At 42.2% G+C, this 27,668-nt stretch overlaps 1 protein-coding gene across 1 annotated transcript in view; it reads right to left on the bottom strand.

The window, feature by feature from the left end:
* The window catches only part of col22a1 (collagen, type XXII, alpha 1), a 103,087-nt gene that overhangs the window by 37,103 nt on the left and 38,316 nt on the right, over positions 1 to 27,668 (bottom strand). The window contains exons 15-33 of the mRNA XM_079521831.1: positions 26,982 to 27,035; positions 24,538 to 24,591; positions 23,986 to 24,030; positions 20,302 to 20,355; positions 18,946 to 18,999; positions 17,705 to 17,740; positions 17,228 to 17,257; positions 16,080 to 16,133; positions 15,057 to 15,110; positions 12,593 to 12,646; positions 11,175 to 11,228; positions 11,037 to 11,090; positions 10,868 to 10,921; positions 3,957 to 4,010; positions 3,192 to 3,236; positions 3,044 to 3,106; positions 1,601 to 1,654; positions 1,023 to 1,064; positions 440 to 472 (exon numbers count right to left, since the gene is read on the bottom strand). Of these exons, the coding sequence (XP_079377957.1) occupies positions 440 to 472; positions 1,023 to 1,064; positions 1,601 to 1,654; positions 3,044 to 3,106; positions 3,192 to 3,236; positions 3,957 to 4,010; positions 10,868 to 10,921; positions 11,037 to 11,090; positions 11,175 to 11,228; positions 12,593 to 12,646; positions 15,057 to 15,110; positions 16,080 to 16,133; positions 17,228 to 17,257; positions 17,705 to 17,740; positions 18,946 to 18,999; positions 20,302 to 20,355; positions 23,986 to 24,030; positions 24,538 to 24,591; positions 26,982 to 27,035 (942 nt within the window). The remainder of the gene's footprint in view (positions 1 to 439; positions 473 to 1,022; positions 1,065 to 1,600; positions 1,655 to 3,043; positions 3,107 to 3,191; positions 3,237 to 3,956; positions 4,011 to 10,867; positions 10,922 to 11,036; positions 11,091 to 11,174; positions 11,229 to 12,592; positions 12,647 to 15,056; positions 15,111 to 16,079; positions 16,134 to 17,227; positions 17,258 to 17,704; positions 17,741 to 18,945; positions 19,000 to 20,301; positions 20,356 to 23,985; positions 24,031 to 24,537; positions 24,592 to 26,981; positions 27,036 to 27,668) is intronic.

The raw sequence follows: 27,668 nt of genomic DNA on the forward strand, positions 1-27,668 counted from the left end.
ACAGCATATTTATTAGGCCTAGTAACAGAATTTTGTTTTGATTAAAATTATTATTATTTTCCCCCTCCTGTCCGAGGGGGGGCTGTGCCTGGGGGGAGGGGTTGCTCCAGCCCCCCCAGCACCCCTACTTCCCTCAGCCATGGGCTCACATAGAACGATATGCTCTGAAATTAACCAGATCATTTTACAAAAATCCTTACAAAACACCAGTACCACAGGAAAGTAATGTGAGGTGTTAGGGTTAGGGGCTTTTTGTTTTTCAGGGCATTCATTTCATTTTACTGGCACAAAGTGGGCAAGTGGACGTTACATTCTGCTGGCCCAGGGAGTCCAACTAAAACTCTAAATAGTACCTCTAGGCCGGCCAGCGGGCCATTTATAAAGTTTATCCCTGGTTGTTATTACTGGCCAAGAGACAAAAAACAAGTTGAATACTTACTGGCTCACCAGGCTCAGGCGTAACACTGGCCACCTATAGGAGGACGAGAAAAATACAAACAAAACAGTTGGCCCTGATAACCTTTAATGATACATAATGATATATTACAGCAGCGACTCTCAACCATTTTTATTTCAAGGACCCACAGTTTCATATGCATTAATAGGCCAATGACCCTCATTTATACCCTAATCTACACTGTAAAATATGCAGTGTAATGCTGACAGTGTAAAAAATGTACATGTGTACTCTCTAGTGTTAGTTGAGGTCGAGTGGTTCTCAACCTGTGGGTCCCAACATGAGTGAAGGGGCTTAAAACATTTAAAAAATCTAATAAAAAGACCATTGTACCATTTATATGTATCTGTGGAACTGAGTCAAACTAAATGGAATGGCTCAACTCCTACATTTCCAAGCGCTTGTCAGGGACAGAGTGGAGGGTCCCCAGTTCAAATATGATTATTTTGCAGGGTCACAGCAGCCTGAAAAAGGTTGAGAACCACTGCTAATACAGTATCACACAGACATGACAGTCATTATTAATTTGCGACAATTACAAGAAAGGGCAGCAACTTTTACTCACATTTCCTGGTACACCGGGAGCCCCCCTGCCACCGACGTCACCCTGAGGGGGAAGAGAAACAGTGTGTTTCATTCGCTGCATGATAATTACCTTATTACAGCCTGGTGTACCTCAGGGCGGCCATTACTGTCACAGAGTGATGAGCGAGGATGATGTCTGGAGCATAATGACCCGGCGGTACGATGCGGAACACGGGTTCTGCCATTAGCGCAGCATATGAACACGGGTTCTGCCATTAGCGCAGCATATGCTCCTCCAATTAATCCACCTGAACCCATCAAAGACCTGAGGCCGTTTCTACTCAATTAATGCCTTCTAGAATCAGTAGTTCTTGCACTTTCAAGAGCTTTAAAAAATGTTCAAAAATAGCAGATGTTACAAGGAGCTTGTATATCAGTTTTTTTTTTTGGAATAGCCAACACTACAAATTTAAAATGACACAGATGCTTTCCCAGGTTTTTTTAATGGGTTAAAATAGTGTATGGGTGATAATGGGCAGGGGTGTCGGGGGGTTAGGGGGATAAGAGAGAGGTTTTGTTGATGTGTTTAGTTACTAAATAAAGTCATTTCTCTCTTACCTTGTCACCCTTGTCACCTTTTGTCCCGGTTGCTCCGTTTATGCCTCTTTCTCCCTGTAATGATGCAAAAAAAAAAGAAAAGTAAAAAAAAAAAAAAAAAGTTAATTTATTTTCTGCAGTTTTCAGAATAAATACTTTAGCTCTATATTCGTAGCACAATTAATAGCGAATATAGCCGCTCTACAAGCTATTTGCTATTTTCAATATCTTTTTTTACGACTTTTTGAAAGAATTGAAACTTTATAAAATGTCTTATTTTTTTTCCTATAAAACCATGTCCCAAATAGGTAGCCTGGAACCTAGATGTAGTCAGCGTTCAGCGCTTGATTTGTTCCGTTCTGCAGGATTTGTTTTTATAGTGGAAAAACACCAGTCTGGCTTCCAGGCTACCATAAGATAGGGAAGCCAGGTTGAAATGTTCAAGGACCCCCCATAACGCTGAGTGTGCAAAATGTGGTTCCATTTGTACAATCTGAGTTACAGACCTGTAACGGTCCATTTGGAACCCCCCTCAAGCACTTTGAGAACCACTGCCTGAATGCACACAAGATCTCTGGACTTCTATATCGTGCTCCCTTGTTTTTTATTAGATGCAATTGTGAACAATAAAAGTAGGATGATGTATCCATTGGCCAATCATACGGTTCACTGCAGCTCAGCAGTCAGTGTGAGGGGTGGTCAGGAGATGTTTATTAACTCTGCGTTTAAAGCCTTGAAGGCCATGGAACGGAGGATTGAACTTCCTGGAGGATCTAAATGCTCGAGGGATCCCATGAGCTGTCATCTAGTGCCACCCTCAGAACAAGATTTTGTGCAAGACATCTCATAATCTAATTGACAGAATGCAGCATAAGCCCTACTGATTTTGGCACCTCCATCCTAGCGCCACCCTTTGGCCAAAATATCTGGTTGCAGGGATGTGCAAAGAATGTTTGAGAGGAAGGAGCTGAAATTCCCTAAAAGGACACTTTTAGAAAATGATTGCAAAAATAGCGGATCTACAAGCACACAACGTTTCGCGCTGCGACACGTTGAGAGCTCATAGATCAGCTATTTTTTGGGCGTGACCCCACACTCTTTAGCTACTGATCGATGTAGCGTACAACATGGATTTCTACACAGAGGACAAATTCTTTCAACACAAAATGCTACATTCAAGTTCAGGCGAGAAAGGAAATTCTCCTGAATACTGCCGTGAGGCAGCTTGATGTACAAGTACACCCCTCCTGGACATGACGCTAGTATGTCGTAGGGACTTACCCCCAATCCAACCCTTGATGCTGAGTGTCAAGCAGGGAGGCACTGTGTCCCATTTTTAGAGTCTTTGGTATGACCCGGCCGGGGATTGAACCCCGACCTCCCAGTCTCAGGGCGGACACTCTAACCACAAGGCCACCGAGCTGGTAATAATAATGAAAACATACTGATAAGAACACAACCCACCGGCATTCCCCTGTCTCCTCTTCCTCCAACAATTCCATGTTGTCCTGGCGGCCCAGATACACCCTGTAACACACAATGTTGGTATGTGAATATAATAATGACAAAACATTATGAAAGAATGAACAAACCAAAGACAGTACAAACTCACTCTCTCCCCTAGAGGTCCTCTGGGCCCAGGAGGTCCCTCCTCGCCCTGGAAACAAGACAAGAGCATCCAGCAAGTCAATATACCTCTCTTCCACATCCTTTCAACCTGAGGCCGATTCTACAAATGCTGTCTGTCTAAACCAGCAATTCAAAAATAGCAGATGTACGTACAAGCTCACAGCGCTGCGAGCTTGTACGTCTGCTATTTTTGAATAGCCAACGCATTAATCTAAAATGACACAACGTTCTCAGTTTTATTTACACCTGTGGCCTTTAAAACGCCTTCTCCTGACTTCTGAAAAACCTTTAATTTGTATTCAAAAGTAAAAAAAAATACGTTGCTATAATAGTAGTATATACTGTATAAGAATTACACAGAGAGGTGTTCCCGTCATGAAAGATATAATAACAACAACGTCTTGGTGTTCCAGGTCTAAATGGGTTAAAAGCTGTTTGGATGCAGGATATTATTTTATTTTTGTATAATTTGTATCTTCTTTTTTTTACTGCCTCATCGCACTCATATATTAACCATGCATCTTATATGTTTTTCACCCTGCTATATCTGATATTTTAAGACTTTCTGTTGCTTTCCTCTCTCTGCCTTTCTTGAAACTGCCAATGATGCATTCATGTGTACAAGAATCTAAACCTCTGACGTGACAACGGAGTGGAGTTGAGTTACAGTGTACTTTTATGATGAGGCGCACTTGTTATGCGGAGCACGTCGTGCCTGCACTCACTGTGGGCAAGTCACCAACCATACCTTAGGGCCAGCTTTGCCAGGAAATCCATCTGTTCCACGCTGTCCCGGTGGTCCCTTTGGAGACACAACAATTATATCAATATTAAGTGTATATATACAGTTATACTGAACTCTCCAGAGGGGTGGAGGACGACACATTATGTCACTGCAGCAGTTGGAGGGAGAGGAACGGAGGGGTAATGCATAACTTACTGTATTGTATACCCCGTCGTACGATGGTGTCGCGTGCCATAAATAGCCGATCTACAAGCTCACACCATGTTGCATCGCTTGCTGCGCCGCCTTGTTGTAGATCAGCTATTTTCGGCATGCGACACTGTTGTACAATGTAGTATAAATAAATCACTCAAACTTCGACACTTTACTGCACACATCTTGTGTGCAAACATATTTTTCACTGCATGTTCTGTCCATATCCCACCATTTGAAAATACCGGTAGTTTTTTTTCTTCTTTTCTTTGTTTCTTTTTACTGAAATATTGTCTTCCATGTAAGGACATTGGAGGATGACTGTTTGCTTCCAAGCTGTTCAACTGAAAAGACTGATGTCCACTGAAGGATATTGAAAGCAGAGTCACTACGATGGGCACACTGTTGTTTTGCCATGCAGTGTCATCGTCTTATTCCTGGAGACATATTTGGAGCATGGCCAAATCCAGGCATCATTCTGTAGCACTGTGTTCTGTTTGTGCAGGTTGTATATCTTTTTGTGTCCTCATAGAGCCTGCAACCACCAACATTATGAAAAATGAAGATGGTGTAAATATTCGTTTTTCTATCTCCTGAGCCACGAAAAAGATCCAAATCCAAGCAAATCCTATTTGCACGTATTATCCGAATTATTGTAACTGTATGAAAAGGTGTCATATAATCCCATGAGGGATGGGCCACGAGGTGGCATGACACTTAAATAAAGTCATTCATTCATTCATTAATTCATTAATTCATTCATTCATTCATTCATTCATTCATTCATTCATTCATATTGTATACTGTGCCAGGGTGTGACGTCACTGTACCTTAAAGGACCACTTCACCACTTTTCAACCTATCTTCATATAATAGGTCCTCACTAATAATCATGAAAAAATGGCACAATGTTTTTCTGTGTCTCATAGGAAGGCTGTGAGCAGTTCAGAAACCCGTCCACCGGTGACATCATCGTTGGTGAATCCAAGCTAATAGAAACGGCAGGCTTTCTTTTCCTGAAAAGTTGCAATACAAAAGTTGAAGCCATCGTTCTCACGATAATACAAATCTAAATATATTTTAAAACAAATCTTGTTTAAAAAAAATCTGCCTAATGATGATGTCACTGGTGGACGGGTGTCCGAACTGCCCAAAGCCCTCCTATGAGACACAGACTGAGTAGGGAAAAAATTGTGGTGTTTTATCATGAACATTAGTGAGGACCAATTATATGAAGAGATGTTGAAAAGTGGTGAAGTGGTCCTTTAAACTAAGAATTGTAGGCTACCACGTTTCATGTGGTAAATTAATATTGGCCGTTCGCAACGTGGCACAAAGTGCCGCGCTGTGAGCTTGTATATCTGCTATTTTTGAATCGCCAACACTAAAATCTAAGATGCTCTCCCGGTTTTAAGGGGTTAATGGGAGTTTATTATCCTTGCCTGATTGAGGGTCTATCTATGGACAAGCTCATAGGAGGCCTTAGCTATGTTTCACCAGTTTCAATTGAAACGGGCCTCCACCCTCAGGGGGGCCTCCAAGCTCCAACTGAACGTCAGGCGTCAGTCAACCCCCCCGCCACTCTTGGCCCTCTCTATCTCGCTCACTCACTGCCTTGCTCTCTCCCACAATGTTAAGTTACACCTATTTTATGTAAATAACCTTGGTAAAATGTGCAGCATTGGGAGGTAAAGGGGAGACACTTTAATTTGTGAAGGGACGACAGGATGAGGAGAGGTGTTGTTGTTTTTAATTGTCGAGAGTAATGGCTGCATATTGAACAGTCAAACTATGTATCAATACGGCTGTATCAACAACATAATTATGTCATAGGTATATGGGGGCCTCATATTTGGTCTTGAAACGGGCCTCCAGATTACTAAGGCCGCCCCTGGACAAGCTGCATGGATGTTGGTTGTTTCCTTACTTTAAATGTGTGCAACAGTGACTGAAGATTGAAGGGCTGTCCACATCAAGAACTATATAACAATTCATAACTAATACCGGTAAATCCATTGTTTTAAAAGTGGCTCTAACTCAAGTGGATGGCAGACGACAGTGTTCAACAATATCGTTGGGATCAGTTACTACAGAACGATTTTGGCGAATGAGATGGAGGATGACTGATTTAAGCAGTCACACCTGTTCCTGAGTCAAACTAGAACTGGACTCAGAGCTGGGTGTGTCTGCGCACCTGTTATGCATGGACCTGATCAAGGCACAACAGGATAAATCAGTCATCTCCACAAACACTCAAGAGAGCGCCTCTGTCTGCACAGTGGAGAGCCAGTGGAGAGCTCTCCTGTGTAAAAATGTTCCCTGCACATGGAGGAATAAAGTTACAAACTTAAGGAAGCTGCCTTGTATCGTGCCCTTCCTTTGCCCTGGTACTACTAGTCGGTCCTGGTACTACTAGTTGGTCACAGACAGAAATACTGACAGCCATTGAATTCCATTCAAATGTGCAGGTTGTTACATGCAGCACATTGCTCTTGTGCTCATGCCTCATGGGTCTCTGAAGTTCATTTAAACTAGACTTTATTGCCATTTGCACAAGTGCATAGAACATTTGGTAGCAGTGCTGGAAAAAGTGCTTCATTTCTTTACTTAAAATTATCAATACTGCAATGTAAAAACACTGCTACAAGTAAAAGTTGGGTAATCAAATCTTACTTGAGTAAAAGTACAAAAGCCTTGGTGTCAAAATATATTTAAAGTACCAAAAGTTTTTTAAATGTTTTTTTGTGGCTTTCGCCTTTATTTTATATTTTTTATGGAGGGACAGACAGTAGGCTGACAGGAAATGGGGGGTAGACATCCAGTAAAGGCCGTCGGGATCGGGAGTCGAACCCGCGGTACACTGCCAGACTGGATTACCAGCCAAGGTGCCTGGACCACTGAGCCATGGCCCAGGCCTACCAAAAGTTTTTTACTCAAGTACTGTACTATAATTAGAATACTCTCCACCACTGTGGTAGCTTACTGATGTCCTCTTTGAAAATTGGCAGCTCAGGATACCATCAAATTGATATGGACATCTATGAATAAAAGTATATACTGTAGCCTATAATCTGTCTCTAATGTGAGTTTTCACTCGGGCAGTGCTAACAGCCTACTAACGGCCCACAAAGAGAGAGAGAGAGAGTGAGTGGAGGAGTGAGATTGAGTGAGTGTGTGCTACAACTGATACGATGAGATCCTTTGTCATTCTTCTACATGCAGTATAAGCCTATCTCACAGAATTTCCCCACCCCCTTAATACGCCCCCTTTCGGGGTTAGTGGTGATAGCGTGAGGTCACTCCATAGAGCGTCGCAGTCCCGCCTCCTACCCGGGACCAGGAAATGAAATCCAATGCATTATTCTCATAGACATTTCGTAAAGTATTTATTTAAAGACGGTTACGCCGCGGACAAAGCCAACTCGAGTCGTGACAACTCATGACAACACAAACAATATTTTGGACCAAACAAATAATTAGAAAGAAGAAAAACAACAAAAAAAGTGTTGTAACCTGCCGTTTTTTTCTTCTTTCTAATTATTTGTTTGGTCCAAAATATTGTTTGTGTTGTCATGAGTTGTCACGACTCGAGTTGGCTTTGTCCGCGGCGTAACCGTCTTTAAATAAATACTTTACGAAATGTCTATGAGAATAATGCATTGGATTTCATTTCCTGGTCCCGGGTAGGAGGCGGGACTGCGACGCTCTATAGACGCTACATGTTAACAGAGGTAATTTAAGAAGTCTACAACTTTTGTTTTCTCAAGGTAAGGTTTGTTCTATCTGTTCGAGCTGATTTACCATCTTGTTTGCTTCATAATAATATTGGTCTGTCACATTTTTACATTAGAAAATGTACTTAGATTCTCCAGAGAAAAAAACGTGTAAATGCTAATGTTAAATGACACCACTATTTACCGGAAGTGGGCGTGGAAAGCGGGCTGTGAGATAGGCCTATTGGCCTCGACCTCCCATCTGTCTCCTCTATCTACTCCACTCGCACCAAGCTTAGGATGCAGAAGGTGATTGCCGACCCCTCCCACCCTGCGAGTTCTCTTTTTGCACCCCTGCCCTCAGGTAAAAGACTACGGTCAATACTAAGTGTAATACCTCCCGCTTTAAGAATAGCACTTATCCCGAGGATGTTCGCCTCCTGAATGCTGACCCTCTTCTCACTCAGCGTGAATGAAGCTGCTTTGTAAGAAGGATGAACTGCGAGGAATTGCTATTTATTTACCATGAATTGTAACGTTGCATTCTTCCTATTTATTGGTCTCTCTCTCATGAATTGTAACGTTTTGCATTCTTCTTATTTATTGGTCTCTCTCATATGATGTTTGTATGTCTGTTTTTAGAGCACTGAAACAAATTCCAATCAACTCTGTTGACATGGCAATACAGTATTGAATCTTGTATGATAGATTTATTTCCTCTCACACAGGCAGGCACAGAGCAGGGCAGTGTCATCCGCTGATTGTCAGCTGTAGGCTGTGTAGTGCAGTGTGATAGGAGCAACGTAACACTGTCATCTCCCAATCTGATCTCTTAACATGCGTATATGTGAGAGGACAGACAGTTGCTGTGTCTCTCCCTCTCTCTCCTCTGCCCTCTCAGAAGCACACGTTGCTGGACTCTGGACATTAAGAATTGTCCCATTAGCCGGGGAGCCAAAATTTGAGAGGAGTATGGTGGCCTTGGAGGCTTGGAGGCCAACTCTCGTTTGATATCAATGAAAATGTGCTAGGACGTGTGTACACGTTATGGCCATTTGTATACCACACCATAGACAGCCTATGGCAAACATTTCCAAATTTCATTATGCTTTAAGTAGCATGTGACATGTCAAACTAGGGGTTTTTCATGATTCTGAATCCACGAAAAAACTCTCGTACTCGGCATAAAAACGACCATAGCCGGCATCACAAATGTGATGAGGTCAGCACATTTGTGATACAAGTGGATATGGCCGAATTTAGGCCAAGGAGTGTTTTTTGTGGACTAATGCTTGGAATGGATTCAGAATCATGAAAACCAAGGGGCCAGTGAGGCTTTCCAACGTTGAAGCACTGGGCCCTAGTGGTAAGAGGAGGGACTGCAGGCGGACCCGTGGAAGTATGATTGGGAAACCCCGTGAAGCCGGGCTTTAGCGTTTGCACTTCCGCATTTTGGGCGCCCAAATCGAAAAAAAGGCGGAAGTAGAAGGCTCTTCCGGGTGCTTCAAAACGCCACTGAGCAACTTCCACTGACATGAATAGCGGGGGGGGGGGGAGCTTCGCGCCAGTTCAGTCTCTATCCTTCTTTATACTCTATGATGAAAACCCCCTAGTTTGACATGTCACATGCTACTTAAAGTATGATGAAAATTTGTCTTATATTGGTTGTCTATGGTGTGGTATACAAAAATGGCCATTTTTTCGCTGTGTTTTCGGCAAAGCAGACCTCTCATTGACATCACAGGTTAATCTCTATTCCTGGAGCTTTTGGGCCTGTGGCTCCCCGGCTACATAGCGTTATGGTCTTAATCATTCAAGTTTGCTTATTTATTTAGTTACAGTACTTGTGTTTGGTTTTGGAGAATGTATTTGTTTGGGTTTCCCTATGCTATCATAGTCATACCTCTCCTGGGCCCGACTTTCCCTACTCACCCGTCTTGTCTTTGCCTTGTCAGTCCTGTCCTGTGTTTTGCCTGTCACACCCCCTAGTCCGCTTGTTACACCATTCTCATATTTCGCAGCTAATTCTGGTCCCTGTACACTCCAGCTGTATAGTATATACGGTATATCCCTGAGTGCTTGTCAGTTGGTTGTCAAATGTTCCAATGTTCTGTTTGTTTATGTTTCCAGTGTGCCTGCATCTTAGTTTCTTATTCTCTAGGTCAGGAGTGCCCACACTTTTTTTTTTACTTGAGAACTACTTTCAAAATGACCAGCTCAACAAGATCTACCCACCGAAAACATTATAATACCATTGCTGAAAATGGCTTTGGAATAGCAGCGCTGGCTAGACAAATGCACTTGGAATGGGAAATAGAGGGGGAGAAATGGAATAGGTAGAGTTGTCTGGTATTTAATTTGTAATTGTGGGCAGCAACACTCTTGATTATTATTATGGGTTTGAGCTGACAGGCCCTTTATTATGTCAATCAATCAAGTCAACTTAAATCAAGTGGCTAGAGTCTAGGTTCACGCCAGCCTGAACTCCATTAGCTGTGCCCTGGTCTCCACTTGGGTCCACTGAATTGGACCCAATCAGTGTGGAATGGATGCTTCCTCATCGTAGTTATCATTGTAATTATAATTATTGGTGTAGAAAGGCCTTTAACCACTTCAACACTAGCATACCTATTGTGAGGCAAACATTGTTGATCTAGAAGTTTGTAGATTGGCAATTTTTTTTTATATTTATAAGATATTTAGAGAATTAAACCAGGAGAGGGCCCAGTATAGAGCCCAAGGGAATTTCGGTGAACTAAGTAAAATGTTTTTTTTAAAGGAAAAACTGTTGAGTTTCTGAATTGCATCAGTTGAGTTCTGAATTGCATCCGTTGGCAGTGCAGTAATGCTGGTCAGAACACAATGGTAACTGACAGGGCTCCCAGCTACAGACTAGTCCCCTGTCAAGTCAAGTTTATTTACTGTATATTATAGCACATTTCATACGACAGGCATCTGCGCCTGTAATACCAATAACGTGGGCTGCAATGGCAGTGCTACTGTACTCACTGTAGATCCATCGTTTCCAGAAAGGCCATCCAAGCCGTCTTTGCCAGGCATACCCTTTGGAAAACAAAGTAAATAAATGTTACTACTGCACATGTCAGCGTGATTCACTTCGTTAAACGAATGTATGGAAATAATAAAGCGTGTATTTGAGGAGAAAGGACAAACTCACAGGCTTTCCCGACTCTCCTGGTTTGCCTGAAAATCCAATCTCACCAGGGAGACCCTTGGTAAAGAAAGAAAGTATTAAATAATATTGGCATGTGTTTTGTTGGATATTTTATATACAGATAGTTTTTGTTTTACTTACGGGAGGTCCAGTGTGTCCTGGATTTCCTTGTGGCCCAGTAGGCCCCTGGGGGCCCTAACAAATGAGGAAGAGAAATATTAACTGAAGGACTAATGTGAACATTTTATGATGTACAGTTTAATGTACAGGTCCATTCCATGTAATTAGAATATTTTGTAAAAGTTCATTTTCTTCCGTAATATAATTAAAAAAGTGAAACTTTTATATATTCTCAATTCATTGTGCATAAAGTGAAGTATTTAAAACCTTTTTTTGTTTTAATCTTGATTATTATGGCGTACAGCTCATGAAAATAAAAAAATCCTATCCCAATGAATATTTTACGAGACCACTAAAAAAATGATTTTTTAAACGAGAAATGTCGACCATCTGAAAAGTATATTAATGTATGCATGCAGTTAATACTTGGTCTGGGCTACTTTTAAACAAATCATTTCATTAATGTGGCGTGGCATGGAGGTGATCAGCCAGTGGCACTGTTGAGGTCTTATGGAAGCCCAGGTTTGCTTTGATAACAGCCGTAAATTAATTTGTATTGTTCAGACTTATGTCTCTTGACAATACAACCTAGATTCTGTGTGGGGTTCAGGTCAGGCCAGTTGGCTGGTCAGTTAAGCACAGTAATACCATGGTCAGTAGTAAGTACACCAGTTACTAGTAGTTTTGGCTCTGTGGGCAGGTGCCAAATCGAGCTGGAAAGGAAAATTAGCATCTCCATGAAGCTTGTCAACATACTGAAGCACAATGTACTCTAAAAAGATGGCTGTGTTGAAACCAGTATTAAGTTTTCACTGCCAGTGGATCAACACCATAGCAGATAACATGGCCTAAATCCTCACTGTGTTTTGTCATGTCCAGAGTCTCAACACACGCTGCTGGAAAAGGAAGATCAGCATCAACATAAAGCTTGTCAATGAATGTACGGAGGCACACAGTGCTGTAAAATATCAATAGATGGTTGTGTTGAGACTCTGGACGAATTTGTCGAATTTGAAGTGCCAATCACAGATAAAAAGGGGGCTGAACAAGTGTCTTTCTAACTTCAGGGGGGAGTCAGGGCATGTTATGAAATAAAATGTGAAACAACGCAAGTTTATTTAAACTGATATTTATATTATTAACTTAATGTTGTGCTACAATATTACAGTAGCAAGCCACTAGAGGGGGATATTGTCCTAATTTGGAAGTTCAGCGCGCCTGCATTCATTTTGCCTACTGACATGACCATGATTAGGTCAATTTCCCATGTCCATCATGCACAGGGCAGCCACATAGGGGGGGGTGTGTGTGTGTGTGCGTGCGTGTGTGTGTGTGTGTGTGTGTGTGTGTGTGTGTGTGTGTGTGTGTGTGTGTGTGTGTGTGTGTGCGTGCGTGCGTGCGTGCGTGCGTGCGCGTGCATAATCAAATGTTGTTCTTACAGGTGGTCCAGGAAGCCCGTCCACTCCAGGTAACCCACTTTCACCTTTCTTTCCCTAAAAGACAAGAAAGTTGCACATAATTATATACCTTTGAAGTAGCTGTTTGTTTGTTTCTTTGTACAACAGTCAGAAGTAGCAGCAAGCTACATGCAAGCAATGAAGAAATCTGTGTTGGGTTAGGGTTGGAAACACTACACTGCCATCTGCTGGAGACTCCCCGCACTGCAACTGAGATTGCGAGGGTGTGTGTGTGTGTGTGTGTGTGTGTGTGTGTGTGTGTGTGTGTGTGTGTGTGTGTGTGTGTGTGTGTGTGTGTGTGTGTGTGGCTGTAAAGTACGCACGCACGCACGCATGCACACACACACACACACACACACACACACACACACACACACACACACACACACACACACACAGAACGTGAAGCAACAAGCTTGAGCACAACAGTTGTTTGAGCTTGTGGTAAAACAAGCAGAAACATACAGAATCTAGGTCATTGCTCATCTGTTTCTTTTTCACCCCTTCAACAGAGCGTGGTGGATTCACTTGGAAAGCCCTTTGGAGCAATAAAACGCTAGGCTGAGACCTCCAGTGAAAACTACAAAAGGACGAGGAGGAACGGACCGGGGGTTGGCCCGGGCCAAACGCGCCGCCGCAGAGGAAATGGGGTGTTTTTCTAATCTAAACACACTGACACTGTAGCCACACTCACTGTACATTTACAAACTGTAAAATCCACTTGATGTCCGCGGGGGCATGCCCTCAAGGTTTGCTTCTGAGAATATAAACTATTATATATATATATCTTCATTCCAAGAAAATAATGTACGGCACTGTATGCTACTTGTATGTCCGCATCACTTGTGGTCAGCTGAGCTGAAGTTCCTGCATGGTGAAATTGGTTTCACAGCTGAGAAGCCTAAAGCAGTTGAACAGTGCATGTTGCTGACTTGAACCTTGTCGCTAACAGTACACTTTTCAAGGACCCACAGTTCGATAAGCATTAGATTAGAGCGTGTCTGATGAGAGTGTATACAAATGGAACCAAACGGACCTGTAAGTGTACACTCTGAGAGTTACAGACCTGTAAAGGGTCCATTTGGAACCCCCTCAAGGAACCTTGAGGGGTCCTAAGCTGGACCCTACCTACGATTCTAAAAATATCTTCTACATCCTGACAGTTTTCTGAAAAAGCTATGTTTCTATGTCAGTCGTTAAGCTATGAGCTTGTAGATCTGCTATTTTTCAATAGCTAAAGCATAACATAATGCTAACACCAAAAGGGGTTCCTGCCCAAAATGGGTTAAATTGAGAACCACTGCATTAGGCCACAGGAAGCCCAATCAATACCGTTTTCATCTCTGATCGACCGCAATCTACGCATCTGGTTCCATCTGTATACACTATCAGAGTTACCATTATTTGTTCCCAAATATCCATCATGTAGCTGGCGGCCCCCTGGAACCGCCTCCAAGTACCCCAGGGGGTACTAGGACCGCATGTTGAGAATATGGAGATGAAGCCCACAAACAAGAGGCAGCTAAATATTCTGACATTTAAAAAGCACAACCTTAAAGACCTCCAGCTGTTATTGTCTTATAAGCATCAAGAAGAGTTGTTAAAAATAGTAAATAAAGAGGCTAATTTGTTTCTTTGCATAATTGGAAACTGCTAAAAATAGCAAAGCTTTGGCTATAGACGCTATGCCAATTACTGCGTACTGAGCTGTAAAATCTAGGACCACAGTACTTTAATAAGTAGCGCGCCAGCTAACAGAAGCTTTACGGAACATGTGGCCTTTTATGATAATGGCGTGGCAGTGAATTATCCACTTCTCTGAACACTCCCGCCGATGACCGAAATGATTGGCTTCGGAATGTGACAAAAACAAAGAAATCTCTGTGAATTCAAGGCTTCATGGGGTGAGTAATTGATAGAAAATAAGTCTTGTTTTTTTCTCCTTTAAAAGAGATCACATGGAACTTGGTGGAAATGAGGCTTTAGTTTAGGGATTCGGGGGGTTCACAGGGGGACCTGTCGACAGGTCACTGATTACTTAAGGTGGCCTTACACTAGCCGATAATCGGGCATTTTTGACGCTCGGGGGTGCCCGACCGCTCAACGCGCGATCGGGATCGGCCCGATCAACATCAAGAATGTTTGATATTTGCTCTGCCCCGCTCCGATTATCCTGTAGTGTGTGGTGCTATCAGATTTCAGATTGAAAAAAATCGGCTAGTGTAAGGCCACCTAAGGAGAGGTGTTTGACGGGTCAATAATTGAGACAGGAGATGGTGATGTATATTAAAATTGTAATCCGAGAAAAGATTGAGGGAGAGCAGGAATCGCCTTGTACTTTGTATCCAGTAACTGACTACATGCGTACACTGCAGGGAAGCCACGCGTGCTTATTGCTTACAGAACCATGACACCATATTGTTGTACCAGGATGAGGATATCTTACCCTCTGTCCGAACTCTCCAGGTTCTCCGGGTAAACCTGTTGCACCGGGTGGTCCCTGGGGGCACAAACAAACATGTTCACAGTCAAACACAGTTCATACCACCAATGATGGAAGAAGAAAGTGCTTCCATTTTGGACATAAAAGTATAGCCATACCATACTACTGCATTCAATAACATATGTACGTACGTACTGTAAGTAAGAATTACATAAATCATGTTATTGAAAAAGAAAAATGTAGTTGTGATCAATACTTTTATTCAATATTAATAGGTGGCCCGGCTCCATTTTCGTCACCACTAAACCCCTTATCCCTAAACTTCTTTGTCTTTTTTTTACTATTTTGAAAAACATTTTTGAATAGTTGAACTATCCAATCTACATTGACACGTTGTGAGCTTGTAGACTGGCCATTTTAACTTTTCAAAAATGTTTTGCAAAATAATAAAATAAAAAAAAAGGCAAAGAAGTTTAGGGATAAGGGGCCCTATTATGCGTGTCTTAAGTACCAGGTCTTATTCCTTAACTTAAGACCTGGAGGCGTGGTCAATGCCATTTGGCCACTCAGAATAGCCAAATGGCATTGATCACGCCTCCAGGTCTTAAGTTAAGGAATAAGACCTGGTACTTAAGACACGCATAATAGGGCCCAAGGGGTTTAGCGGTGACGAAAACGGAGCCCTAAAATCTACAAAGTAAGTAACCTGTAACTATAAAGCTGTCAAGTACATGCAGCATGAGTAAAAAGTACATTTGCCCCCAGAGATGTAGTGGGGTGGAAGTATAAAGTATCAAGAAATGGAAGTACCTCCAAATTTACCAGAGCAAATGTACGTAGTTACTTGCATGCAGTGCATTTAGGACACATGGCTGCGTGGCCTGTGTGATGACCCTCTCGGTTGTAACATGCAGATGAACAGGTGGTTTTTCTACAAAGCGAGACGACGTGCAGGTCGTGTCCAAGAAAGAGACATGCACAGAACAGGAAGCGTCTGGACAGGAAGCAATAGATCAAGATGCTTACAGGTGGTCCCGCGGGTCCTTCGGACCCTGGAGGCCCGTGGGGTCCGGGAGGGCCCTGGAGGAGAGGTCACACAGAGGTCAGATACATGGAAAACATGTATGCAGCGTTTCCTCGACTAAAACTAAAGAGGAAAAATGTTCGTCGACGACCTTTTTCCCACTGACGAAAACTAAATGGAAACTAAATAAAAACTAAGCTATGATGACTAAAACTATAAGACTACAATATACTGACAATTTCGTCAACAGATAAAAAACTAGACTCAAATGTTAGGAAGGGACTATTGGACGAGAGATCCAGTATAAGTAATTTTACAATTAGTTGCATGCTGAAGATAGCAGATCTACAAGCTCACAAAGCGTCGCAGCGCGACGTGTTGTGAGCTTGTAGGTCGGCTATTTTCAGCAAGTGTAAAATCAGTCATTGCGACGGCATCAAGGCCCGCTCATATACATTTTAGTCGACTAAATCAACTGTAGATTTAGTCGACTAAAATCTTATGATATTTAGTCGACTAAAACTAGACTAACACTAACACATTCCAGTTGACTAATGACTAAAACTAAAATCAAAAGTCGCTGCCAAAAACAACACTGCAGCGTTGTGATATTTAACACTTTACAGTTCAAGTTCATTGGTTGTCTTGTAACCAAATGAACCCTACGTATGTACTGTACAGTAACAGTACAGTAACAGTTGACCGGGTTCCCAACACTAACACTAAAATCTACTTTCGCACTACGCTAAATATTTTCACAGAAAATAGCTGATCTATACAAGTCCAGTGAGCTTTTAGATCGGCTATGTTCCCACCAGAATAAGGACGCTCGGGTTCATGTGGTTAGACGTTTATCATGGCCAACTTAAAACACTTTTTGTGCTCAAGATGTCTCCACACGTCTTTGTAGTAATGTCCTGTGGTGCCCAAAGACGCCTGGAGACGTCCTTGAAAAAAAACATTTATTTTTAAAAATCGTCCAAAAAAAGGCTGGGTACTTGACTGAACTCTACTATGGGTATATTTTGTGTTGAAAAATCACCCAATTAACATGGGGGCGCTCCACGTCGCAATTCTGAAAGAATACAAGGGCACAAAATGTAGGTATATGTACAGGATATTTGATAAATATTATTAAATAATTCCTCACGTTTGCTCCTTTTAAGCCCTCTTGCCGAACCTAGAAATGAAAGCAACAATATGCAGGTAACAGTCAGTGCAATATGACGTGAATAAACAGCAACACGTTTACGTTAACTCCATGTGAACAGCTACTGTATGTGATTTCTGAACATTTTAGCTGGTCAATGTATTTTTGAGTGGTGTAAACCACTCCTACAACTGGCTTTTGTGTGCAGAAAAAAATGAGCATGGTTGCTATGTTCAAAATAATTTCTGACGTAATTAAATCACACCCGGGTGAACTGGATGACCGTAGCAACCATGCTCATTTTTTCTGCACAAAAACAGCCAGTTGTGAAATCACATCCGGGTGTGAGGCTATATAATACCTTACCTTATATAATACCTTAGACATTACGTCAGACCACAGCTGATCATGCTATATAAAACCTTACACCACTCAGTTCACACAGGTGTGATTTTTGGATCTATATTTGGTACTCACAACATCCCCAGGCATTCCGGCAGGTCCCCTCTCTCCCTGTGAGATGATTCAGAAATAAAGAAATAAAGAATAAAGATTACAAATAGGACAAGCCAGACAAGGTTCATGTTAGGGTTAGGATTATACGCATTTAGATTAAGGAGGTGTGGACTTGTTGCAAAGGTTTTTGTTGCATGTTTGCAAGTTGCAACCAGTTGCGTTGCAAATCATCGGTGTACACTGGGATGGAGTCATGTATGATGTATGCTTAGTTGCGTACTGCAGGTGTGTGTCATGCACCGAAGGTAGCAGATCTACAAGCTCACAATGCATCACGCTGGGACACATTGTGAGCTTGTAGTTCAGGCATTTTCAGCTTTAAAATTGGCAAATACTTGTAAGAATGGCATTCAGAAAGAATGTCCTCTCACGTATAGTAATACAAACCTTTGTGTGTGTGTGTGTGTGTGTGTGTGTGTGTGTGTGTGTGTGTGTGTGTGTGTGTGTGCGTGTGTGTGCGCGTGCGTGCGCACGCACATGTGCATGTGGGTGTGGTACATGCATGCATGTGTGTGTGTGTGTGTGTGTGTGTGTGTGTGTGTGTGCGTGTGCGTGTGCGTGTGCGCGTGCGTGTCACTGGAACCATCGTCACTCAGTAATTATAGACAGGCAAATGAACTCGGCTATAATTTTTATTTTGTCAGGCAAATGAGTGGGCCGTCTTTGATGGCAGAAGGGGGGGAGACAGAGGAATGTCTGGAAAGTAGAGACAGTAGCCTAGGAACCGAAGATAATGTCTTTCTTCTTGCCGTGATTTATGACAGCACGACTTTAATAACGCGACGATTAAGTCGTTTGTCTTTCCTGGAAGTATCAAGGTGCCGGGGGAGCGTTTACACTGTACACACCGAAGACAGTCAGACACTGTATCTTTTCCAGTGGTGGAAAAAAGTACTCAGATGTTTTACTTACCAGTAAAAGTATCAATATTGCAATATAGAAATACTCTGGAAAAAGTCCGGAATTCAACATGCACTTAAAGTACCAAAAGTAAAAGTACTCATTATGCAGAACGTATGTTTTCTAATCAAAATCAAAGTAGCTACTGTAGTAAGTAATGTTTTCAAATAATTGAAAAAGTACAATATTTTGGCTCTGAGATGTTCTGGAGTAGAAGTAAAAGTATTGGAAATTGGAAATACTCAAGTAAAGTACAAATACCCCCAAATTGTACTTAAGTAAATGTACTTTACACCACTGACCTGTTCTCCTTTGACCCCACTGGGCCCAGGTGTGCCAATCAGTCCTTTTAAACCCTGAGAATAGTAGAGAAGATGTGGACTGTTAACATCACAGACAAATCGCAGGTGTGCATAGATTCGTTTTGAGGGTTCGTTTTGTAACATTAAAATAAATAGAGGGGATGGGGATGGATGGGGGGCATTTTCTTAACCACTTAAGCCATATTGATTGATCGGATACTTTATTAACATGCTTATATTAACAATACAGGTAGTACAGTCAAAGATTATGCTAAGAGGATCGCACAAAAAAGGATCTGTATCCACTGTGGTCCTTTGTACTCAATTCATTAGTATGATACAGCCAATACGATACAAATACAGGGATTCTAACAAGGTGTTCAAGGAGTTAAACTATGTTCACTAGCTTGTATTTTTGACAGTGGTGGAAAAAGTACTCAATTGTTTTACTTACGTAAAAGTACCAATACTGCAATTTAGAACTACTTCGTTATAAGTAAAAGTACGGAATTGAAAATGTACTTGAGTAAAAGTACAAAAGTATCGGCATCAAAATGTACTACCTAAAAAGTAAAAGTACTCGTTTTGCAGAATGTGCCATTTCACAAGTTACAAAATCTATTGAAAATAGCAGATCTACAAGCTCACAATGCGTCGCGTTCGGCTATTTTCAAATTGCCAAAATGTATAGCGTTGAAGTGGTTAATGTATGTTTTCTAATCAAAATTTAAATCTCCAAAGTAACGTAACTAACTAAAAATATCAAATAATTGTAGTGAAGTAAAAGTACAAATTTTGGCTCTGAGATGTATAGTGGAGTAGAAGTAAAAGTACTGGAAATTGGAAATACTCAAGTAAAGTACAAATACATCAAAATTGTACTTAAGTACAGTACTTAAGTAAAAGTACTTAGTTACTTTCCACCACTGATGTTCACTATTTTTGACGAAAGGAATCATTTTAGTTTAGTTTTGGGTATAGGGGGTCGAGCTCCTATATACGTCTATACAGCACGTATAGCTAAAAGATCGCATCTAAGCTCACAACGCACTGCGACACGTTGTGAGCGTGTAGATCGGCTATTTATGCAAATTTGGGATTTTTAAATTAAATGGACAAATGTTGAACTGATTTCGCCCCTAATAGGGACGCCAGATTTGGTTTGATTTGTTTAACACACAGTCTGCATTTCCCAAAAGGGGAAATGCATGTATTTAATAATTCACTCTGACCAGAAGAATGAGGTAAAACATAATCCCCCCCACCGGCTGTATGAATGAATGACCAGAGGGGGGGATGTCAAAAGCAGAGGGCCTGACAGCATTTAGCTGTCAGGTATAGAGCTTCAAAACGTACATCTTTCCCCGAAGTGCCGGTTTTCCCAGTCAATCCATCCACGCCTGCCGGCCCCTGCAATTTGAAACAAAAAGTACAACAAATGATGTATTACATCTTGAAGCCGAGAGAGAGAGAGAGAGAGAGAGAGAGAGAGAGGGTGTGGGGGGTCAGAATAAAAAGTCCCAAAAAAACCTCCAGAGGTCAGAACAAAGTTTAAACAGTCGACATCGACGTCAAGACAATGTGGCGTATTGTGAGTCACATCCCGTTCAGGTGTGGGACGGGTTGTTTGGAGAGCGGTCACCTTGGCGGGCACAGAGGTGCTGAACGCGTGGCACCTGTCTGTCAAGCACATCTTCCTTTCCTCCCTTCACGTCTCGTTCGACCCGACAGCCGCGCTGACCCCATCCTGACACCCCCCCTCCCCCCCCCCCCTCCCCCTCCCTCCCTCCCAAGGACGTGGGCTCAGCTAAAACCACCACTTCCCCTCTCTCACCTTTACTGAGGTAAAGTGTTTTCACAGACAGGAAACTTTCACTGAACTGCCTGCAAACGAGTACCTGTCAACTGACAAGCTTGTGACGTGACAGCTCTGAAACCATCCATAGCGCCTGGCTGGCATCAGCAGCACATCATAGCATCGCTGTCCATGCAGAAACCTTGTATCTCCCATTATTTCTATGTTTTATGTTTTGTTCATAATTGTAATGCTCTACTACTTTGTTGTATGTATGACATATGTGTGTCATGCAACAATAGTAGTGAAAATGGCCAATCTACAACAAGCTTAAAGATTGGCTATTTTTTTTAAATAAATAAAAATAAAAATAAATAAATAAACAATTTATTTTTTTAAGTAAAGCTAAACTGAAAGTATACCTGGGTTTTAAATATGTAGCCTGTACCCAATGAAAAGTATTAACAAGAGCTTGTAAATAATAACCACATTAGTTATTTTGTCCATTTCCTGAAAAGTGAATGCATTTCGTTCAGCATTCAAATGCTGTTGAAGGCCGGTAAGCAGAACAAACATGCATGTCCATTAAGTCATAACTGATGCCGCAAAGAAAATTCACCTTGACAGTTGACTTCACTAAGAGTGAAGCACCTTCTCTTAATTAATTAGACAGTAGAGCACAATCAGCTTGGGACTTCTGTCCCATAGTATTTGGGAACAATTTACAATTTAGGCATTTAGCAGACGCTCTTAATCCAGAGCGACTTACATTAGGCAGGAACAAAAGTATGGGAATACATCACATATATAAAATGCATTTATCAAGAAACATGCGTAAGCTAAGAACGTAACTAGAACATATCTATATAATGACACTATACATATTAACTATACATATATACTATACTATGCTATACATATGTAGGCTACTATGATGACTATATACAATGCTTATTATTGTGCTGTCTACATGACATGCTATAAGTCTGTTTCAAATGCTATCTAAGTCTAAAAAGTGCTATCTAAGGGGGTAGGATAAGTGCTATGGGCCATGATGGAGTCTGAAAGTGGGTCTTCAGACTACGGCGGAAGATTGGGAGTGATGCCGCAGTTCTGACTGCAACGGGGAGTGCATTCCACAGTTTTGGGGAACATACAAGGTTTCCATAGAACAACAACAACAACGTTATCGTAATGGAAAGCCAACCTCCTGCTTTCACAGTGCGCTTCAGAACACGGGGGTCAGCAGGGGAGAGAGAGAGAGAGAGAGAGAGAGAGATTGCGCAGCCATACGGCAAACCAATCCCCGCATGCAGTGCAGCTGATGTTTATATCTGCAGGTGAACCGAGGAGGACATCCACAGCCACCATGACATGTCCTCATGACAGAACTTTGGACACACTCTGCCTGTGTGTTGTTGCCAGATGTTCTGAGAGAAACAAGCGGAAAGCAAGCCTAAAGGAAGCGACTGCAGGGGTTCAACAACAAGTGTGAAATATTTGGAATTTAACTAGGCCTACACAAATCTATAGTCAAAACTAATGTGCGTGCGTGCGTGCGTGCGTGCGTGCGTGCGTGCGTGCGTGCGTGTGTCTGTCTAGTTCGCACAACATATTTTCAGATATGCGTCTGTGGAAAAATGCCTAATAAGTTGGGGGGCCTTTGACATAAATGTTTTAAACCCAATGGTTTAAACAACCTTTAAGGACGCAAGAACCAAAAAAACGACTACACGTTTAGGAACAAGCCCCAAAAAAAACCCAGTGAGTGTGTTCTGTACCGTGACTTTACAGAAAACAAGCCCGAAGTCGCTCATAATAAGCAGACTTTGCAACGACTTGACTCTTTCCGTTTTGCTCGTCCGTCCAGGTAATGTAATGGACATGCGAGCCACATCAGACAAAAAAATCGAATATCGCCCTCGCCTCAGAGGTCATCGAACAACGCTGGGAAATAAAACGCTTGTCTTGATTTAGTGGCGCGTCGCTCCGTATTGCACTCTGGACCCCATGGGGACGGAGGGAAACTATCGTTTTTAGAAGTCTCGAGGAAAGACATCAACAAAAAAAGCTGTGTGGTGCATGCAGGCCTTCAATGAGGTGCATTATGGTCCAAAAACGCCCCCACAGGTTCCCAGACAGGAAGCTTGGAGAGTGAATGAAGGAAGAACCACATCTGTTTGTGCCATTACAGCCTCTCCTGCAGCTCTCCCTCTCCTCTGAAACACATGGCCTGTATACCAGTTAACCCTGTCTTCAGTTTAACATCTGACGTGTGCACACTCCGTTCACGCATTCAGTGCAGATTGAACACTTTAAAGAGAACCATTTTGTAGTCAGTGGTTTTCTAACTTTTTCATGTCAAGGACCCCCAAATGTAGGTTTGGCTCCCATCTCACAAATATTTTGTGCCAAGGACCCCCAGAAGCAAAGCTTTGAGTTTCAAACACATACACTTTGAGAACCAATGCTCTTACTAAACTTGACCAGGTGGTTGGCTCTATAGTCTGTATTTGTTCCGCTCTTTCCCATACACCAAATCTCTTTGGCCAGATTAGGCCTCACTCAGACCTTTAATGCATTGCTGCATGCTTGCTGTATGAATGCTGTGAGTGTCATGGCCGCACCAATGCATTTCCAATGGAAGTCACATGGTTTGAGGACTACATTTTGGACTACAAGCTGTTGTATGGCTTTCGGCTGTGTTTCGACTGCGCCCCTCCCCCTCATACAACACAAGTGTTGTTTCAGACCATGTGACTCCCATTGGAAATGCATTGGGGCAAGCTGTGTCACACCCTTTGTATACAGCAAGCACAGAGCAATCTGCAGCGACCGTGTGAGTGATGCCTTAGGCTGAGCTCACACCTTTCATGCAATTCTCGTGCTCGTTGGATGCTCGTTGTGTTGTGTCATGGCCGCCCAATGTATTTCCAATGGAGGTCACATGGTTTGACCCAACATTGTGTTGTGTGAGGGGGAGGGGCGCACGACTGCGCCCCTCCCCCTCACACAACACAATGTTGGGTCAAACCATGTGACCTCCATTGGAAATGCATTGGGCCGCTGGGCGGCCATGACACAACACCCAACGAGCACAGAGAATTGCATGAAAGGTGTGAGCTCAGCCTTAGGGATCACGGGTTCAAGGAGCATGTGAGGGCTCGATTCAATGAAGATTGAACCAGTTAATAGAACATTATATCCTGACCCCAGTGAAGCCAAAAAAAGGACATATTATTTACCCTGGTTCCAGGAAGTCCATTCTGTCCGCTGGTTCCACGCTCACCCTGGGGGAAAAAACACAACGTAACACACAGATTATAGTGTCATCCATTATTTGGTTCCCAAACACTGGGTCGGGACCCATGGTTGGGTTGCAGACCAATTTTTTTGGGTCCCTCTATTTTTTGTTTCCTACATTTTGCATTTAATTATTACCATTTCAAAGCATTCAATTCTATGATTTATTTTCAGTAATTGCATGAATAAATCAACGAAAAGAATCTAAGAAAATCCACAATTCAGAAAACAAATATTTAAAAAATGTTTTAAAATGTCTCTTTTGGATCACAGGCTAAAAAGTTTGGGAACCACACCACTGCATTATAGTGTCATAACTGACTGAAAGATTTAGTCAACTAAAATCTTATGATATTTATAGTCGACTGAAATTAGACTAACACTAAAACATTCCAGGTGACTGAAATATGACTAAAACTAAATGAAAACTATTCAAGAGACTATGACTAAAACTAAAATCAAGATTTGCTGCCAAAAGCAACACTGGTACTCACAGATACACCTTTAGGACCGGGACCACCCGACCGCCCGCCATCTCCTTGGGTCCCCTGTAGAGCGAAAACGCCAAATCAGTTCAAATCTGAACTTAGCAAAAATAACTTTTTCATGCTGTTTATTATAATGTGTTGCAACTATGAGAATTACAATACACTATTTTCCCTGTAAAAAAGATGAGACCAATTAATGCACTCTTGTAGAAAAGTAAAACAAGCCTAATAAAGTGGCTAATGTGTCGCAGAATAAAATGCACCCATGTTGCAGCACAACTCCCTTCATCAGGGTGACCAGCAATTCTGTAGTATTAAAACAATATTTTTGATATGTTATATATATATGTTATAGCAAATATAATTATAACTAATTATAAAATACAATAAAAAGTATTATGAGTGCATTGAGTCCTTCTAATGGTGATTATACAGAGTTATGGGTACATTATAATGCATTACTTGACCTTATGAGTCACTAAAATACTTTACAATGTGTTAATTATATTGTTCATGAATTTATTTTAAGTATTCTGGGTGCTTATAACTATAACGTATAGCCTACGAGGATGCATTATAAATTGTGTTGCAAACGGTGAGTTTGGGGTTAGCCTGGAATCGAACTGGGAACCTTGCGGTTGCCATCCTCTACCGGCCACCGAGCCACTATAGCACTCCTTGCATGTAGATATGCATGGCTTCATATGGAAAGTGTTACCGAAAACAGGCTAACAAATGCACATCCGTTCAAATCCAAACAGTCCATGCTGCCTATATTGAGAGCATTGAGGGGCTATATGTCACGATCCGTGACGTTTTCTGCTGTGTTTTCTAGTGTTCCTTGTTCCTAGTTTGCGTTAGTGTTTTACTGTTCGGTTGTGCTCTTTTATTTTGTAGTATTTTAGTGCCCTGGTTTCCTTTGTGGTTACTGTTACCTGTCTTGTCTCACCTGTGATTATTAGTTTGCTCCACCTGTGTCTTGTTGGTCTCTTAGCCAATCCCTGTCTTGATTTTCAGTTATGTTCACCTGTGCCCTGTTTTCCTTGTGTGTATTTATACGCCCTGGTTTTTTGAGTTCCTTGTCAGTTCATTGTTTGATGTCAAGTGTGATGTTGCTTTTGTTCCTGGACTTTGGTGAATAAAACCTCCTGCATTTTGAGTTGACATATCTGCCTCTGTGCCTCCCTGTCCAGCTGCATTTGGGTCCTATACCTTATTGATTCACACCATGACACTATAACCTTGCGTTGCTGCTGTGTCAGGGTTGAACTATAGTATTAGTAACTAACCAATAAAGACCCAAAAGGGCAACAGCAGCTGTCACCTGACCGCAGGGGACATCCGCTATTAGGGCTGTGAACCCCCTCCCCCTCCCCCCTGACCCCACAGAACCTTGACCTCTGACCTCAGTCTGAACTCATTCTCACTCTCTGTACTCTCTTCTCGCGCAAAACCCTGCTTTTAGGAGGGAGAACGTCCATCTGCTAGCATTCAAACAGCGGTCGCTCCAGGGTTTAAGCCTCGTCGTTAGTTTGAGTATCAAAGCACGCTGTCTAAACAGGAGGTTCTCAAACCTCCATGACTCTTGACAGTGTGCAAATGGAACCAAATGGACCCAATGGTCCATTTGGTTCCATTTGCACACCTGTAAGGGACCGTTTGTTTCCTACAAATGAGTAATTTAGCTATAGGGACCCCATGGAATCCCCTCAGTGGCCCCTGGGGGTCCCAAGACCCCACTTTGAGAACCACTTGTCTAAATAAGAAATGGAAGCCTCCTATTTCTCCAATATGGTATTTCCTGTTCAAGAGAGAGGGAATAATTTGAAGAATATGCCAGGAAGGCATAAACAATCCAGGTCCAGGCACTCAAGGTGGTAGAGGCCTTTATTAAAATGGCTGGAAGTACCACACCCTGAAAAAGGCAAGCCTTTTCAGGGTGTGGTATTTCCTGTGTTTGAACATGAGAGGGCGCTCATTCGCTCTAATCCTGAGCTCCTCTGTTTGACAGAGGAATGGTCCATTTATTTTACTTTCAATATTATTATTTTTATTGTTTCCTTTTCCTGGTTTCACAATGTGTATAAATGAACTAAAGTCACCCCCCCCCCCCCCCCCCCATACCACCCTCCCCCTGTCTCCAGTTAGTGGATTTGTTATAATTCGCCACCTACGAAGACCGAGTACAGCACAGTAACCAAAATCACAATCTTCAAATAAACAATATACCGCCTGATACAGAGCAAAAGGACAACGTGAAGTTTACAAAAAGGAAAGCTCAATTCATTACGTGAGGGCATATTAAATCAATGAGCTTTCCTTTTAGCAAACAAAAAAAAGAATGTGGCTTGCGTTCTAAACTCAGGTATATTGCGAGAGGCAAACACATGTGCACTATAGTGGGCTTGTGAATAGATTAAAAATGGAGGACCAATGTTGTATTGGCTCACCTTCTGTCCTCCTAGGCCAGGCAGTCCTGAAGCGCCAGGGTTTCCTACTGCACCCTGGGTAAATAAACAAAAACAAGAAAGACAATCAAGCCAGTTGGAGTGATGCAACATCTAGGTTGTGTGTATAGTTTTAGTTTTACAACATCTACAATGCAAAAGGTCAACTCTTAACCTACTGTATTTAGACCTGAGCTCGATTATATAAAATGTCTTCTAAATCCTGACAGTTTTCTGAAAAACCTGTCAGTGGTTCTCAAACTATTTCATGTCAAGGACCCCCCAAAACAATATGTAATTGGCCGCCAACCCCCATCTGAAAACATGTTGTTCCAGGGACTCCTCGTCAGGAGGACTCAAACCCGGGTCTTCCGTGTGGAAGACCACACATCTACTGCTGGACTATAAGAGGGAATTATTTTTCTTGCTTAGGGGAGATATTTTGCTTTTATTGTTGCACCAGTAATAGGTGCCCAACCCCAGTGGTTCTGAAACATTTTAATTTCAAGGAACCCTATAACTGTGAGAGGGTACAAGTGAAACCAAATGGACCCTTGTACACTCTCAGAGTTATACAGACTTGTAAGGGTATACTTTGAGAACCACTGTCCTATGTGACCGACACCAGTACTGTAATGTCTCAATGGAAGAGCAGGGAGACCACATCCACCCACGTATACTGCACACACC

The sequence above is a fragment of the Electrona antarctica genome, assembly GCF_951216825.1.
Source record: "Electrona antarctica genome assembly, chromosome: 15".
NCBI classification, from domain to species: Eukaryota; Metazoa; Chordata; class Actinopteri; order Myctophiformes; family Myctophidae; genus Electrona; species Electrona antarctica.